The sequence below is a fragment of the Lates calcarifer genome, linkage group LG15 (assembly GCF_001640805.2).
Source record: "Lates calcarifer isolate ASB-BC8 linkage group LG15, TLL_Latcal_v3, whole genome shotgun sequence".
NCBI classification, from domain to species: Eukaryota; Metazoa; Chordata; class Actinopteri; family Centropomidae; genus Lates; species Lates calcarifer.
In genome coordinates this window covers 3306354-3324444 of record NC_066847.1, presented here as the reverse complement: position 1 = coordinate 3324444, position 18091 = coordinate 3306354, and the positions used below count along the sequence as shown (strand labels likewise).

Genomic DNA, 18091 nt, shown 5'->3' with positions numbered 1-18091 from the left:
TAAACACAATGATGGCTGAAGCTCTTGATAGATAAACAGCTGTTAATGTTAGCATAGGCTGCATAGCAACAGCAAAACCACCTTTAAGCAGGTCACAGCTCAATGTTGAAGCCAGTCTGGAGGTACCACCAGATACATGTAGTTTCAGACAGATGATGACTTGAAAACATTCAGTTTGTATTGAAGCGATTGAGAAGGTGTCTCTTGTAAATTGATTTCCACAAGAATTCTAATGTTCGAATTTCACCTCATGTAATGAGAGTCTCTCTGGTGAAACATTTGAGGGTTGCTTGAATGATAGGTGACTCATCCTCAGGAATGGTGGTTTTCTGCTCACTCGTTCCACCCAGGCTACACCCATATTCGTCCAAATTTTGGCTCTTTGGACTGCAAGTAAATGCCAACAATGAAGCAATGGTAAAGCCCTGGCCTCAGAATGTCTTGTCAATAACCTGAGGCTCATGTCACAGAAATTATATCCACGATATTTTACAGCATTTGTGGAAATAAGGTGACAACTGCTGGGAGATCGTTTCTCTACACAGTGTTGAAAGGCTTGATCACACTTGTCACCAGTCTCAGCAAATATTTTCCCTCACTACAAGACTTCCTCGCAGCCTCTGCCTCTGACAGTTTCACTCATGTGTTTCTAGTTTTGGTGTGTGAGCCGTGGCAGATGTGCAGGTTCACTTTTGTTGGTGATGTTCAGAGAATATACCACAGAGACGAAGAATCATCATTCAAACATTTGTAATCAGTGAAGGTGTAGTTTGAAGGTGTCATTTTACAGCAGAGTTGAGAGTGCTATGATTTTATGGTGCTGCTTCTGTATGACTATTGTTTTGTAATGAGTTCAGCTGTTTGTTCATGTTTGAGCAGTTTCATTCATGTATAAGAATTATTTGTAAGGTTGATAGCTCAGCAACCATCTACCTGTGGCAGAGGTATCACAGGATGTTGTGATGTTTTGTAACGATGCAACATGCTTCTGATCATCAACATCATATCTTATTTTTATCCAATCTGGATATGCCATTATCCCAGTGTTGAGAAGCCTGGATGTTCTTTCCTGAGCAATGAAAAAGAAAACAGGATGCAGTAGCATGTAAACTGCATTGTGTGGAGGTGTGTCAGCAACTCATAGCAGTTAATCAGAACTCATCTTTAACTGTTAGCTCGGTACAGCAACAAGTGGCTAAAAAAAAACAGCAAAGGATTATTGGACACTGTTACAGTCGTATATTTGGGTTTTCCACAGGAATGACGAGATTTCCGTGTAAATGACACGACCAAAAATTTGGATAAAAGTCAAGGATGAGTCAGTACATTCAGTTCAGTATAAGGACTCAGTGTTAAAGATGTGTTTATTCATGTACTGAAAATCTCATGATCACACATCAAGAGCCTGTCACTGACACTGACGTCTGCAGATCGCAGTATTTCAGATTTATCTGTCTGCAGAAGGCAGGGATGTGATAGAAGATGCTGACAATAGTGCATGCACAAACCAGGACCAGGAGTATCATACTGTAGTATAACCTGGCTGAAGCAGTCGGAGATTTGAAGCCACTGATAGTAGACTGAATGGAGTAGGTAGTAGATCTCTCTTAAGTGTTTTCCCCTCGGCTACAGACAGGCTGGCAGAGTGAGAGTAAAAGTCCAAGTCTTTCAAAGACCTGAGGCATCTCCCTTCTTCTCTCTTTGTCAGTTTCACTCTGTCTTTTTCCCCATCTCTCTCTATCCCTCACTTTGTCACATCCACTTCTTCCTCCCACAATTTTTCTTTCTTCTCTCTGTCATGACGTGTCACCTCTCCCCATCCCTTGTTACCATCCCTCCTCATCACCCCCTGTCATTCTGTCTGGTTGTGTGGCAGCCATTGCTGTCTGTTCTCTGGACTGCACAGTTTGTATTCATCAGGCCTGTTGCAGCAGCAGCAGGAGGAGGAGGAGGAGGAGTTGGTTGTGGTGAAGGCTGGCTGGTTTTCTCAGGAGATTCACCCAAATGCAGACAAACTGTCACTTAATGAGTGTACTGCTGTCAGGTGTGTGTGTGAGTAGTTGGCAAAGAGCAGTAAAGCAAACAAAGGCCAGTATGATTGTTTCTATGCGTGAGAGGGAGGCGGACATATATGGCCTTAAATCCAAATTTCTTGGTGGGCATCATGTATTGAGTGTGTAAAATGCTTTTGTGTAGTTACTATATAGTAAAGTGTGTGTGTGTGTGTGTGTGAGTGTGGCATGTTATCCCAGGCTGCTCGGTTGATGTGTTAAACAGCAGTGGACTGTGGGACTGCTGGAAGGATTAGCCCCAGAATGACCTCGGCTTCAAAGACACAGTTCGCTGCTACAGCGCCAGAAAACAAAACCATCAATAAACCGAAGCCTTCCACCTGTCAAACGCCTCGTGCATGAACTGACAGACTCATACCTAACGATGACAGGGAGGTGTGGATGAAGCGATAACAAGCGTAGTTCCATATGTATTTGTTTATTGTGGTTTAGTGTATCTGTTGGTTCCTGTTTATTCAGGAAAGATTTCTCTTGATGTCTTTCTCTGTGATGTCCTGCTCACACATTCACAACTGTATGATTCTCTTTATTGGTATGGTGATGAGCAGGGATGGTGTGTTGCTCAAGGATACTTTGACCAGAGATTCTGAGAGAATAGGATGCAGATTTACAAGCAGCAGAATATGTTGTTATGGTGTGTCATCACACTGAAGAGCAGTACTAATTTATTTAAAATGGAAAAGAGAAGCTGAGCCAATATCTCCCATGGAGACAAAGTCTGTATGTTTTAGTTTAGTTCAGTCATTTCAGTCCATGCTGCTGGATCTTCTTATGGCAAATGTCAGGTTTCTTGTTTTCCTCATTAACCAAAGATCGAGGGCCTGTTGTTTTCAGCCAGTTCTTATGGAATCATACAGAAATCCATCAAACAGGGACACACTCCCTGGTGGCCTGGGAGTTTAAAGGTGCTGACCAGGAACCGCAGCATCCCTGGTTCACGGCTGACTGGGAACCTTTGTTGCATATCACTCCCTGTTTCTCTCTCTTCTGTCCACATCATGTCTCCATTGCCTATCTAATAACGTCATAAAACACCAAAGAATATCCATCAAAGAAGAAGCAAAGAGACATCTATTCTCTCAACAGACCAAAATCCAGTTAAATCGCATGATATATTGTGTTTGGAGCCTGGAAAAAGCTTTTACTCTGCTGATCTCAGCAGACAGCAGTTAAATATATAACCCACAGTACAGCTCAAGAAAGTTCAGAACTAATTATCTTTTATTTGTCTTAATTTAACTTAAAAATCTCAATGTGTCTGCAGTTGTTTCTTTGAGTTTTTTTCTTGCGTGCAGTCAGGCAGAAAGATCTGTCAAACCACTTACTACTAACAACCAACTAGTTATTTATTCAACTAAAACTGGGCAGCCCTGGTGTATTAGGCTGCTGAATGATTTGTGTTTTTTCTTTATGTTTTTATTTGATCTATTTTTGGTTTGTTTTTATTGGGCTTGTGCTGGACTGGGAGATCTGTAAAACCCACAGACACTGTATGTAATGTTGGGCTACAGATACTAAATTGACTTGAATAACTGAAGTTCAGACATGTGATCTGCGGGCAATCTAAAGATATCTTGTGAAATGTGGGAAATCAGCAGCTGAAGCAGATTGCTTAAAGATTTCTCAGTAAGCAGAACTGGTTTCCTGGATGTTTTGCTGCAGTTTTTAAGTGATGATGTTAGATTGTGGCTCATTACTGCAGTCAGAGGGTGTGTACCTTTTTTGTCTGTTTGCTCCCATATCAGACATCACGTCATGTGAGTCATAAAAGTTTGGTGGAGGTCATAATAAATAATAAACCACTGGCTGTGAAAATGGAGCCTCACTGAGTGTTGAGGAGACATTTAGAGATTAAAACCCCAGAGGGTCGCGATCTGATCTGAGCTTAACTTCAGTCAGCAAAGATCCTCACAGATATCCTCACATATGCCATTTGGTGGAGGCTGTTAGCCAAAGCTCCTTACACGACCAGGAGAGCATGCATTTATTCACAGTCAGTGGTCATTGTAGGAACTGAACCCCCAACCACATTAACTACAACAACTAAATATGATGTGAACCCTTTTAATGAGTGTAGATGACAATGACAAGATCACTAACTGAATATTAAAGGTTTGTGTTGCTTTATCTTTTTATTATTAAAGATAAGTAGACACGGTTTTGTTCACTCAGATAAATGTGTCTTAAAGACAGACCTTTTAGTCCAATGCTATTTGTGAATAATATCAGTGATGTAACTACCATTTTAAAGAAATGACTAGGATCTCGGTCCCTGTAAAGAGACATAAAAAAGGGACCAGCAGCATCGTCTGCCCAACATGGAGCTGCTCTCAGGTCCACTGCAGTTGTGGAGGTGTTTCAGAATAAGTGCTGTGTTGATTGCAGTTAAGGAATGTGTCATCCAGTGCAACAGCAGGGCTCCTTCATCTGTTATAACATGGATTTGTTTCAGCTTAATATTGATGGCTGAAGTTTTGTTTTCATATCACAGTGGCAGATTTTTTTTTACAGGTGGAGCAGTTATTTTGCCCTCACCTAATCACTGATGTGTCTGTCCCATCATCATTAGCAGGTGACACAGAGCTGCAGTAGCGACAGTTAACTTCACATTTATCCCAGTTTTTTTATATGTCATACAAAACAGCAGAGTGCTAATTCTGACTTGAAACAATGATTTAGAGTGTGTACCTGCAGCACTGTTAACAATTCAGACTAATAAACACAAATTCACTTTGGCTTGTTATGGCTTAATTCAAATTCAAAGTTCAGTAATTACATCACAGTTAACAGTGGAGGGTTGTTATCAGTTTGGTTTCTGTGTTCAGTGCTCAGACTGGTCCAGGATATGGTTGAGATTAGAGGAGAAATGCGACCCGAGGTGATTCCACAGTTGTCTTATTTATATTTGGTGCTCTTGGCTGGCTGATGTAGCAGATGTAGGTAAGGGTACGTTCAGGAGTAACAACTGTTTTAGAGTTGTTGTTGTGTAAATCTTAGGTCAGGGTGTCTGGAGAGCTGCAGTCACAGAGACTAAGTTTGGAGCTGGTCAGTAAATCCTGTTAAACTGTGCGGCTGCCTGCTGTCTGGTTTTCTATTATTTCGTTTTCTACATGTGTTAAATACAAAAGATGTGGCGAGTTGATGTTGGTGCTGACAGCTGAGTTAGAAAAGTATAGTTGTGAGTAATGTAACTCATTACTTCTGCTGCTGTATAATCAGTAAAGAAATGTGTAATAAGTAATTGTTTACACTCTCCAAGTAACTTGCCCAGCACTGCTCACGGCTACATAAAAACCTGGCACTGCCAAACCACACCAGACCTGTTTACTGCTGCATCGTAAATCTGGCACTTCAGAGGTCTGGAACCAGAGGAGATACTGAGTAGTACAGAGTAGATACAGAACTCTGTCTCAGGCTGTGGCTACACAGAGAATACATGTTAGTATCCCAGGGGAAATAGTTGATGATGAAAAAATAAATCATGACCAAACATGATAGTTTGAGTTGCGTACAGTAGATATAAAAACACTGCTTTTATTGTCAGGTTTATTTGAGCTCAGGCTTGTCTCTCACTCAGAGAGACAGCTGTTATTTTTAGCTGTTACTCAAGATGATCAGTTCTCCTCAGTTTATCTTACAATCGCCAGTATGGTTTCTTGTCTGTGTCTCCATGAGATCCCCCACCCACCCCCCCTGCAGAGCACCCCCAGAGTCTCCCAAATCCCACCCCTCTCCAACCACATAATCCCTAATCCTGGCTCCTCACCATTCATGTACATTAGTGAATTATTCCTTTAATCCAAAGGGGGGAGCAGCTGTAAAGGAGCTTTTTTTTTTTTTTTGCATGACTCAACGAGCCGCCCTCGGATGAAGTAATCAACCGGAGGATAAGTATACGGCCAATCACATCTCATTTTAATCCCCCCCCCCATCTTCAATGCCAGACTCCTTGAGCCCACTTTGTCCGTCACATAATGCAAAAAGACTTTAAGTTTGTGAAGTCATTGTGTGGCAGCGGGCTGCTGGTGTGTGAGGATGAGGCTGGAAAATATCTCTGGAAAGAGTGCAGTGAACCCGTTGGTGTGTGTATGTTTGTATTTAGAGTCTAGATATAAACAACAGCAGATGTTGCCTCCAACAGCCCAGTGCATTTTTCCTGTTATTCTCAGCTAATATTTGCTAATATTCCAGTCGATCAGGATACAGCTTGGGTGGGAAATTACATTTTTAGCTCCCGTGATCTGATTTTAGGCTGATTTTTTTTTTCAGGGATGAATTTGGATTAGATATCAGAACATAAACATTCATTTTGTACCAGTGGGATGAGTTTAGATGTTGCTGCTAACTGAGAGAGAGCTGCCAGGAAACCATGGTGCTGTTTCCACCTCACTATCCCCCAACCAGGTTATTTTCAGCCCCTTGATTGTTGAATTTTTCATAGTAATGGCTGCTGTGTTTTCTGATGTCACTGTGGTTTGTGTGGGGGTCAGCGGTTTCTTCAACTGCTTGCTGCACAGAACTATATTTTATACAGTTTTATGCTGAATACATGTTTTCTGATCAGTGTCATTCATCCACAACACACTGCATGAATTTGCAATTTCAATTTCAAATGGATTTAGTCTTTTATTTCTTTCTTATATACTCTTTTTTTAGTATATGACAGTTTACAAACTGTGCTGTTTAGAGTGATACCACTTTCACCTCATTAAATTTGCTGCAGTTCCCTCACCACTGTGTTCTCACTTCTTCTTCTGAGAGGATGAAATCTTTGTGGGGGGGGTCTGCCTTCATTCAGGCAGTAACAGGAGCTTTCATGCATCTGTGCCCAGCGTCTCACAGTCAGTCAGTGAAGCTTGGGTAAAGCTTTACATTGATTACACCTTTGTGGTTTTAAAACTCATAATGCAGAGTAATAACTGATGGTACTTGGGTTATAAAAGCAACATATGCCTTAAAACGCAAGTACAGGGGCTCTAGTAATCATTTTCATTAAACAAACCAGGTACTAAGAGACATTTTTTGTGTTTGTTTGCAGGAAATGTTGTTGGGACCAATGTCACTGAGCCGGACAGCACGGCCAATGTTACCTCCCTTCTCGCTCAGGAGGAGGGACCTGTCAAGGTCAATGAGATCATCGTCGCTGTGACCGGGATGAGCAGCTCGGCCAGTCCCGACGTGATCAACACTGTGACCCAGAGGGCGGGCCGTATCCCCCGCGCCGGCGAGGAGGAGGAGCAGAGCAGCGGCATGTTTGGTGAATCGGTGATTCCAGCGGTGGAGGAAGTAGGTGTGGTGGCTCCTCCTCAGCTCAGCCCTGATTCGGCTGAGACGGAGCACCTGCTGCCCAGCACCCCGCGTAAACAGGATGTCATGGAGGGTGAAGAGGAGGAGGATGAGGAGGAGCGTCTGCTGCACACTGACCCACCTTGGATCCACGCCAAGGACACAGCCGTGTTTGACCTGGACCACCTTTTCACCACCACTGCCCCACCCCCGCCCCCACCCACCACCAACCCCCCCAGCCCCCCCAGCCCTGATGTCCTCCACGTGGACTTCTTTGATCCCTCCTCTCGTGGGCGCAACCTGGATCTGGCCCCAGCCTCTCCTTCATCACTGGCCCATGAGCTGCAGGGCGGCGACCCAACCTCCTGGGCGATGCCGGACAACTACGACTACCTCACACCCTATGAGGACGGTGTGTCACCCACCGCTGATGAGTACACCTACAGCACCACCACTGACGCCTATGAGAGCGACGAAGACCTCCGACTGTCTGCTGGGTCTCCGGCTCGCTCCAGGCCCCGGGTCCCCAGCTCCTTCATCCCAGGGATGGGAGGTCCAGAACCAAACATCCCTGTGGCAGCTCCTCCAGCAGCATCACCGGTGGACGGGTCCGACGGAATGGGTGGCTGCCGCGTGGGCTACCAGATGGTGAACGGAAGTTGCCGCTCGCCCTGTGACATGCTGCCCAACTACTGCTTCAACGGGGGACAGTGTTACCTGCTGGAGGGCATGGGAGTGTTCTGCAGGTAAGATGCAACAGAGACACAAACACAGAAACACTCAGGGATAAGTATGCTGCACTCTGTTAACACCAAACAAACCAGAAATGTGCAGGACCCACAAGTTGCATCAGCATTTTGCAATTACATCAAAAATCTCACCCACTCAAACCACAACACATGAAGATCGAACACATGCTGCTTTCAGTGCAACATAGTTTTTCCAGTGAAAGCAGAAACTGTTCAATTCCAACATCCAGAACTCTGTTGGATGAAATGTCTTCAAGTATCTACAACTAATTCCAGTTGCCTTCACTTAACCACTTCTTGGATCCTTAGTATAGAAAAGCTGTCGTTAAGTATTGCTTGGTCAGGGGATCACAAAAGTTAGTATGACTGTACAAAACTTCAAACTTCTGGCAATCCATCAAGTAAAAATCCTCTGCCACCTGACGTACTGAATGAGACTCCATGAACTACTGATTTAGTGAGCTGCTCTCTGGTCAGGACCATGCGGAAAAGTTCAGTGCAAAATAGAAACCATGCACATTATTGTTATTTTAAACAGAGACTTTTATGAGGGAATGTCCCCTCATCTGCCAGGCTGTGTTCTGGGATCTGGTGTTCCTTTGTAAGAGCTGGAGTCATGCAGACTGTAAACAGCACACACAGACAGAGCAAAACCATTAACATGAAATCAGACACTGACATGCAACATTTTGTAAACACAGCCAAGCTCCAACACTCACTCATATTCACACACTGAACTACATATTGATATTGTTATCATATGTCCACAAACACTGCTCTGCTCCATTACTATATGACCTGCCTTCCAGGCTTTAGCCACAAACTGCAGTAATGACTTTCCTCAGTACTCGATCCAATATGGTTGCTGTGCTGATGAATCTAGGTGGAGGTCAAAAGTCAAACGGGATTAAGAGATATGAGATATAAAATATGGTGTAAGCCACAGAGTAGTTTCAGCTCAATATGAGCTGTCTGCCAGTGCATCTGAAAGTCAACAGTCACAGAGCATCTGTGGATCAAAAGGTCCCGATCTCTGATGAGAACAGCTACACTTGAGTTGGAAAAAAAAGCATGACGGGTTCAAGATTAGAGCTGCTGCAGATGTGTGCTTTGTCTGATAGATTACTAATTCTGTATTAGTATGGAAGTGATGCTCATAATATACAAAATATTGAATGGAATATGAAGGGACTGACACCAAAGCTGTAGGACCCGCAGTAAGAATCATGTCATCATGCCCTGTTTTCCTTTAGAACAATAAAAACTGATTGATTTACTCGCTCTAATCCACCAAATTAGCTCTGGTTCTTGAGCAGGTTCTGTTCAGTTTTCTTAGAACCTTGGTTCTAACTAGAGAACCAGTGCACATTTCCACCAATTTTGAGCAGAGCCATATGCGTCATTAACACAGGGTATTGCTTGGTGCACATTGGAAGTAAACAGTAGTTGCAAGGTGTCAGTACTTAAGAATAATTTTTAAATAAAGATTTCAGCTGCCATTTTGTACTGACAGTCAGCATTCATACAGGAAGGGATCCATCATACAAGGGGCACAGAAAAGAGTTTACAAACCCACAGTATCACAAAAAGAGAATGCATCTCAGACTGATGAGCTTGATCTTTTTTTGTTAGTGTGTGTGCTTGTGCTACCAATCACATAAACATAGATTTCTCATTTCTAAATGGCAAAGATTTTACATACATTTTCCTATAATCATGAAGTGAATGAGCCAACCAATCAGTGAGGAGAGACTTCCAATTACTGAACAGCTGCGCGGATTAACATGTAAATTTATGCACTGAGGCGATCAGCCTCCTGACTGGAGCTGATGGAGAAAATATTACAGTGACTGACGCTGTAAACACTGTTATCTACACACAAGCACACTGAGGAACCAGAGACATCTCAGTCCAGATTTACCCGCTCAAAAATAGCCTGAGATTTTATATCCCCTGTTCAAGGCCTGTGACCCCATGACCCCAGTTCAAGGTTATGTTCAGCATCACATCTCTGCCTCCTGCTCACATGTAATGACCCTTACTTCTTCTTTAATGTACTCTCATGGTACATCATTTTTGAAATAGATATATTAATTTGAGCAGACAAGGTTTGGATCTCATAAAAAAACACAGATGAATTGAGAAAGGAACTGTTATATTTGGAGTAGTCAATACTGCAGAAATAATCATCACAGTTGTATCAAATCAACAGATTACAAGTGTTATTGACTGAGAGGGAAATGGAGCGACACTCACACAGTGATGTTGAAAAACTCCTGCTAAGCAGACGACATGATCCAGATATTTAGGGCAGATTTTGAGACTCAGTCAGCAGATAGTAGCAGTGATGAACCTCCTGGGAGTGAGTCAGACGAGGTGCTGGGGAGATACTGAGGCATTTGACTGCTGGGCAAAGGCGTAATATGGGTCAATGGAACACTGGCACAGATGAGGACCAATATGTTCCTCTGTGTGTGTGTGTGTGTGTGTGTGTTTAGGCACGACTGTGTCCGATTACACATGTGACTGAGTTTGCGTGTACATGTGGAACTGTGAGTTCATGTGTGTGTCTGTGTGTGTGGGTGTTGGTGCGTGCAGCCGAACTGAAGCTGCTTCATACATCAGGCCAATTCAATTACAACAGGATGAATGTCTGGACCTTCAGCCCTCTGTGGTAAAACACACGACCCTTTGAAGTGCTGTTTACTGACCTCAGACCAGCCTGTCGTATTTCTTTCTTACAGACAGAATTATGTGCCTGCAAGGCTGGGAAGCTTACCTTTCTCATTGTAGCTTCAGCTCTTTATAAAGCTGCTGGAGAGTTTAAGAATGTAGTGATTATGGATATGATAGTTTTTTTAAAAACAGTTATGTGTCTGCATTGATTCTCCTTTTAACAAAAGGCAAACAATGACAAGAAGAAGAAGAATTAACAAATAAAATGAGATTTTATTAATAAATTCATATGACAAATTGGCTTCATAATAACAACTGTCAAATACAATTACACTGCTCAAAGAAATGAGTGCAAACTTTGCTCTGCTGCAGAAAGCACATACTTAACAATTATAGAATAACAACACATCTTGTGAGCTGCCTACTGTACAACTGTCAAAAAAAGTGTATTCGAGATCACTTGTTTACTCGTCATGGCAACAACGCAGCCTTTGAAAACAGTTATACACTGTAATGTCTTTGGTGGACACACACACTGGCAGCAGATGAGGCACATTACATAGAAAACATTGGGTGTTGGTGTTTTAAAGGACCCACACCAGCAGCATCTTGACACACTGGGATATGCCAGTGTCTTTGTGAGAGCCCAGCAGGTTCGTTACCAAGATTGGCACTTGACGATTTCTTCTCTCTGTAGGAGTCCTGTGAGTGCTCAGGCATCGATTGTCACATGTTAAATCATGTGATCCTATGTGACATAGCCAGTGTGTGTTGGCTTTATGAAAACTTCAAAATGTGCCTGTCTGTAGGGGCTGACTTTAATAAAGCTTGCAGATTTGTTCCTCATCCAAACAACAGTACACTGCTGGAATTGGCTGCTCCGCTCCACTTCAGTAGCGTCTGGGTGACAGCGTAGAAAGCACCATCGCAGCTGAGCTCTGCCTTTCTTAAAACCCTGGCATGCGTACTGTGTAAACTGTCTGGGTGCTGCACTGCCCTTGGAATGTAGATCCACCTTTTTCCTCACGTCAATTAACATGTTGAAAATCAAAGTTCGAAGCTTACTTGAGACACATTCATCCAAAAAACTTTTTACATTACAGGTTTCAAAAATCAAAGCACAGTCAGACAGAGATTCATCCGTGTATGTGGAGTGTTTAATAAAGATTGCTATTGAATTATGATCAGAAATGACAGAGAAAACCAAGGAGAAAACACATCATCTCAAGAAGAAAATTTTTTTAAATGACATTTGTGTCTAGAATCAGACTTGTAGGACTTGAGGAATGTACAGAGACAGCAGGAGCAAAAAGAAGAGAAGCTTGAGAAAAATAAGAGAAAAAATACTGGAGTTCCTCGGAGGTTTCAAATCAGACTAAGTCTGAGATGTCACACATGGTGTCTGTTGCTAGTTTAAGTACAGCACATGTCTATGCTGTCACTTCCATTGTGGCTAAAACACAGACTGAAATAAACACTCTTTGTCTTCAGTCTGAAAACACCTATATGACTGCATTATGTTGTGAGATTTGATACCTCTGCGTAAGTGCACTGTGATGCAGGCACTTTTTTTGAAGCTATCTGCGGCATCTCCGGCGCTGGCTCTCTGTCCCTCTGAGTGATGGGATCTGACAGCATTAGCATCGTAAATCCACTCCCTCCTCTGGAGCTGCAGGACCGAGGACCATATTCGGAGAAACAGATGAGGAAAAGGAGGGAGGGAAGGAACGAGGGTGTGTGTGTGTGTGTCCGGGGAAACAAAAAGAAAACAACAGAGAGGGTGTTTATACTCTGATACTCTGACTATTTATGAGAGAAAAATGCAGATATGGAAAGAGAAAAGAAAGCGAGGGAAAGAGTGATCAGGGGAAAAAGAGATAAAGAAACTATCAGCAGGAAGTGAAAGAGAGAACGAGAGAAAGAAAAGAGTGAGAGGTGGACCGAGGAAAAGTGAGGAGGTGGAAGAGAAACTGAGTGAGTCAGAACCTTATAACTCTTGCCAGTATGGAAACGACTCGGGCGAGCCAGGTCGAGTTTACGGGTGTGTGTGTGTGTGTGTGTGTGTGTGTTTGTGTGTGTGTCCTGCAGCTTGATGTAATTAAGAGAAGCTTTGAGCACCAACAGCGGTTTGTATCCATTTTAGATTTCATGACCACATCATGGAAACACACTCAGATACACATTTAGACTTTTACACACAAATAAACCCACACCCCCACTGCACACACACACACACACACACACACATTAGGATTATGGGTGAGAGCGTGGGGTCATGGAATCAGGCCAGAGGTCAAACACACAGGAGATTTATGACTGCTGAGAAGGCCATCGACAAAAGACACACACACACACACACAGAGTTTGTTTTTGCCAAAGGTAGTCTGGCCTGACGTATTCAGCTGTTACAGCTACACACACGCACAAATTTGTTTTTGGCAGTAGTGGCCATGCTGCAGAATAACTAAGTTTTGACTGTTAGGTTCACTGCACATACTGTATACACACATTTATGTACACACACACACACACAAACAAAAACAGTCATCAGGTTTTTATTGATCTTCATGTGGGCGGGGCTAACAGGCTGTATTGAACCAGTTCAGAGTCTTTCGTTTCTCTCTGTCTCAGTCTTTGTCTCTGTCAGGCTCAAATTCCACTGCATGTCATGTGCTTTTATTTTGAAAGAGTAGTGGAGAGGAAATCATCTGAGCAAGTTTTATCCAAGGACTAAAGTGTCTATGAGTTTTTCTACACTGAAACAAATGGTAAAATCACAAAATACAACCAGATGCTTGTAGTGTTCAGTAGATCACGATATGAAGTTTCATTATAATGTAGACTTTATTAGAGCCTTTTTATGTGAGTTAAAAGTAAACCTGTGTTAGCTGTGAGCCATTATCCTAAATATTCTGATACATGAGTGCAATGATATGCAAAAAAGCATGTTCGAATTTCACTGTACATCTATGTCTAATTCTGGGAAAGCAGTCGATGATGCAGCTCTGTCACCATAAATATCATTACAACACTGACAGAATTCAGTTCAGTGCAACAGTAGTGTGCACACTCTTCACTAACATGTGACCTGGATCTCATTCCAACCGTCATCTTCTCATCCAAAAGGGGGATATCTTAATCAAATGCAGATCGGTTTCCAATCTTCTGTTCTTTTGCAAAATCCTAGAAAAGCTGGTCCACATGCAGCCGACTATGTAAATAAAAACACCTTATTTTAGGAGTTTCAGCCTGGTTTTAGCGCTGACACTGCTCTGGTGTAAGTTAAAAATGATCTCGACTTCACCAAAAACTGAACTTTTCTTTGTCTCTGTAAATAAATCCTCTAATCATTGAAATTAATTGATTTTGTTCCACAGTTTTGTGGTAATAAATGTTGATGGAACAAGTTCAAAGTCAGATCTGTCCACCACCACGAAAACCTCCAATAACCACTTTATTTTTATGCCTTCTTTACATCCATCCATCCCATTGTCGTGAACTTGAATTTTTTCTGTTCACTTGGACTCGAGGATGAACTGATTAGAATTTGGTGGCAAAAGGTTAAAGGTCAATGTCACTGTGACCTCACAAAAAACATTTTTTGCCAGAGCTCAGGAACTGACGCACTAATTTTAAACAAATGTCTAATAAATGCCATTTAATATTTGAAAGGTTAAAGGTCAACTTCACCGTGACATTGTAATGTTCAGCAAAAACACTTTTCTGGCCATTATTCAAAGCCATAACTCGAGAGCAGTGCTGTGCTGCCGGGTTGGAGATGTGTGTGATGTGTGTCTTCCATGTTTGAAGCATTGTCTACTGTCATGGCTGCTTGACTGGATGGCAGAGGCATCCAGCTGTGAGGTGGTAATTCTAGTTCATTATGTGAGTGCATTGAGATGAATCCATGTGTCATCCTTTCTGAGGGCCACCTGAGCCACCTGGGTATCTTTTGTTCTGCGCTCCTACCAGGGTCAAAAGTGGAGGTGTCTGAATGTTCTCCCTCACTGACTGATGGTTGTAGTAACTGCAAGCATGGGGCACATCTGTATACCGCTAATTGGTTTACAGTTTATGGTGTTTTGAGTGCTCTCCAGGGATTCAGGGGGTTTATTTAAATAGGTTTTGGTTACAGTTGTATCCGCAGATCCACGCTGAGTGAGTCATTTTCAGTGTTAACCACCCTCTTTATATACAGTATGGTAGCATGAAGGTTAGCACTTAGCACAGTCTGTTGACAGCAGAGACAGACAACTCTGCAGGAAATGAAATGTGACAAGCAAACAGAAATGTACTAAATTATTTGTTTATATTTCACTCACCAGAGATATAAAAATAATCATTTTGGTTGGTGTCAGCAGTATATGTGTCAAAACAGTGTGTTTTTCCTGCTTAGCTTTGCCTCGCTGTGTATATCTTTGGATTTTATTGGAGTGCTTTTCAGGGATGTTCAGTATATAAGACACTATTTGTGAGCTCCTGTTGAAACACAGGATCATTTGTATAGAAATACTTGCTACAGCTCTTTTTTTTCCTTTTCCATTTGGCCTTAACCCTGGAGAAAGAACAAGCCTGACAAAATGCCTGAAAGTATCTAGACATTATTATCATGGTTTGAATTGGTCAGATTCTTTTAATACCAAATGGAGAACACAGATTATGTCGTCATGTTTTCAAATCCCTTTTCAGTTTTCAAATCAAGGGATTTAGTATTACTGGCTGATTGAATGGAACAGTGTTCTCCCCACTGTGGCTACTAATAAGGTTATAATGGTTCCATCTGCATAATGGCAGCCGATGCAGTGATATTTTATTTAAGCTGGTTTGTTTCGAATGTGGCGCAGAGGACTGGATGCCTCTGGGAAATCTATGAGGATGGCTGATGAAAGACAAAAAGCATCTGACCTAAAATAATACAATTATATGTGTGTTTCAAATGGAGGTGGCCTGGATTGTACATAATCAGTATCTTTTATGTTCATTTATCTATTTTATTATTTTCTTTAAACATGGCAGTTGGTTTGATGAATCCCTCAGACATCAGGAACACGTTGCAGCACAGAGCTCCTGTCGCCATGATCATTTTTATTTTTCATAGTTTCTCTCCCAACATGTGTCACATGCTCTCAATCACCAGCGCAGCCAGACATTAACAGTGACAGGGAAAGGCCGACTGCAGCAGCTGTCTGCTAGTATTCTGGTCAGTGCACAAAGAAATCCAGAACTATTTATAGAAATAGTGAAAAGTTGAACAAGAAATATTTTATAATACACTCAACTGCCAAAATAATTAAGCCAGGTTCAGGTAAACTGCAACTGGATCTCCTCCACTGTGTCAAAACGGAGACCCTTCAGTCTGTTTTTCATCTTGGGTAAGAGATCAAAGTCACAAACCAGTGAGTGGAGCAGGTGGGGAGCATAGATTGTCTTGCTGTGAGTGGATGCATTGTCATTAAGGAGCACTCAATTGCCATTGCGTCACAGTTTAGGTCACTTGTGCTGAATGTCCTTCTCAGACGACTCAGAACAGTGCAGTACAACTCTGTGTTGACCCTGGGGAAATAGATGTGCATGACATGTCTTCTTTGGTCTTAGAGCAGACGCTTCCACTGTGAAGACTGCTGTTTGGTCTCTGGGCCGTAGCCGTAGACCTCTCAACATGAAGACTGGGTCATCCTGGGCCTGTTGACAGAGATCCTTGTGGATTTCAGAACAGCGCTGCTTCTGCTCATTGTGAAATTGCCAATGCGCACCTGGAAGTGGTCATAAGAACGCATGTAACACAGGTCCAGATGTTGATTGCATGATGCAACATGGAATACTCACCCATAAACCAAAGTAACAACATCATTTCACACATGAACTGAACAGCAGTGTCCTGTGTGATAGGCCTGTGTCCCATCCATCCACACCAACCTCCTCCAAACGCTCTTTGTACAACGCCACTTGACTTTCTCTGTGGCTCTTGTCATTATTACTGCAGCAGAGAAGGTGGCCTAACAACAAAACATGACTGTGGGTTGTGATAAGCTGCTGCACAGACAACCTATGTCATAACTTCCAAGAGGACAGTCACTGCTGACGAGTCAAAAAAGACTTTTTTAGAAATATTTTTGGTTGGCTAAAGCACCCACAATGCCATTAAAGATGCTGTGGATGCCAAAAGCCAATTATGGTGCAAAACCATTATAAGACTACTGGTTCCAAATGTTTTAGAGTTGAGACCTTTTAAAGTAAAGCTCCTCGCCCTTTGTAACAGGTTGCATATGTTTATGAGTTGCAAGCAGTTCGACTAAAGTTTAGTTTGAATAGTTTTTACGGCCTAATCTCTAAAAACACTCTGGTATTTCACAATTTAAAAAAGGGATTGAGAAAATGTAATTAAAAAAACATAACTCATAATTAATGATGTAGCATCCAGTCCACTAGTGATGTGAGTGTCTGTGAGGTGACTGAGCCAGTGGAGTCACACAGATATTTTATATTAACTCTCCCTCGTTCTAGCCCAGTCAGCCATCTTTTTCTTGTTAAAACAAAACAAAAAAACCATAAACTTTTACCCTCTGTCTTACTTCATTAAATTTCCCATGAAGCCATCTAATCAGATGAGATCAAACCCTGTGTCCACAGTCTCTCCTCCTCTTCTCCGTCAGTATTTTAAAATCAAATCCAGTTTTTCTAATCCTGCCCTCAGCCTGACCCACAGTTGTTCTTCCCTTTCCCAAAGCCCTCAGCGTAATGAGAAAGTTTGCTTTTGTTCCACAAAGAAACTCAGATGAGGTTCTGTTTCAGAGACAGTATCAAATTTGATAGAAAAAAGTTTCCAGAGACACCAAACTCAAACCTCTCCTGTCCTCTGCTGGCCTTTTTTTCATCAGATCCACCTTCCTCTGGGTGCTGCAGTTTTTGACTCAGTTTTTCCTTCCTTCTCACTCTCTGCAGTTGTTGCATAAGAAAATATTCTTTGCTTCAAGGAAGAAATGTTTAAAAATAGTGTTGTTTTAATGCAAATATAGGAATTATGCTAAAATATCCAATAACCACCCAGCTGTGCCCTCTCCTGTCAGTCCTGCTCCAGCTCTTTTACGTCCTGCCTTCTGTTTGAGCGCTCTTCCTCTGACATTCCAAAGACTTTGTTAGAATATGTTTCTCCGTTCTGCTTGCTCTCCACCACATGGCAAAAGAAAATGCGCAATTTCCATTTGCAAAGAGACATGTCTTAAACATTGAAAACACTGACATTCACATATAGCTCCTCCACCAAGCTTGCAAAATGTTTTAAATGTGTTATAACTTCCATTACACAGT

At 42.2% G+C, this 18091-nt stretch overlaps 1 protein-coding gene across 1 annotated transcript in view; it reads left to right on the top strand.

The window, feature by feature from the left end:
- cspg5a (chondroitin sulfate proteoglycan 5a) overlaps positions 1-18091 on the top strand; it is a 51392-nt gene that overhangs the window by 12352 nt on the left and 20949 nt on the right. Inside the window, 1 exon segment of the mRNA XM_018676114.2 lies at positions 7111-8104. Coding sequence (XP_018531630.1) covers positions 7111-8104 — 994 coding nt within the window.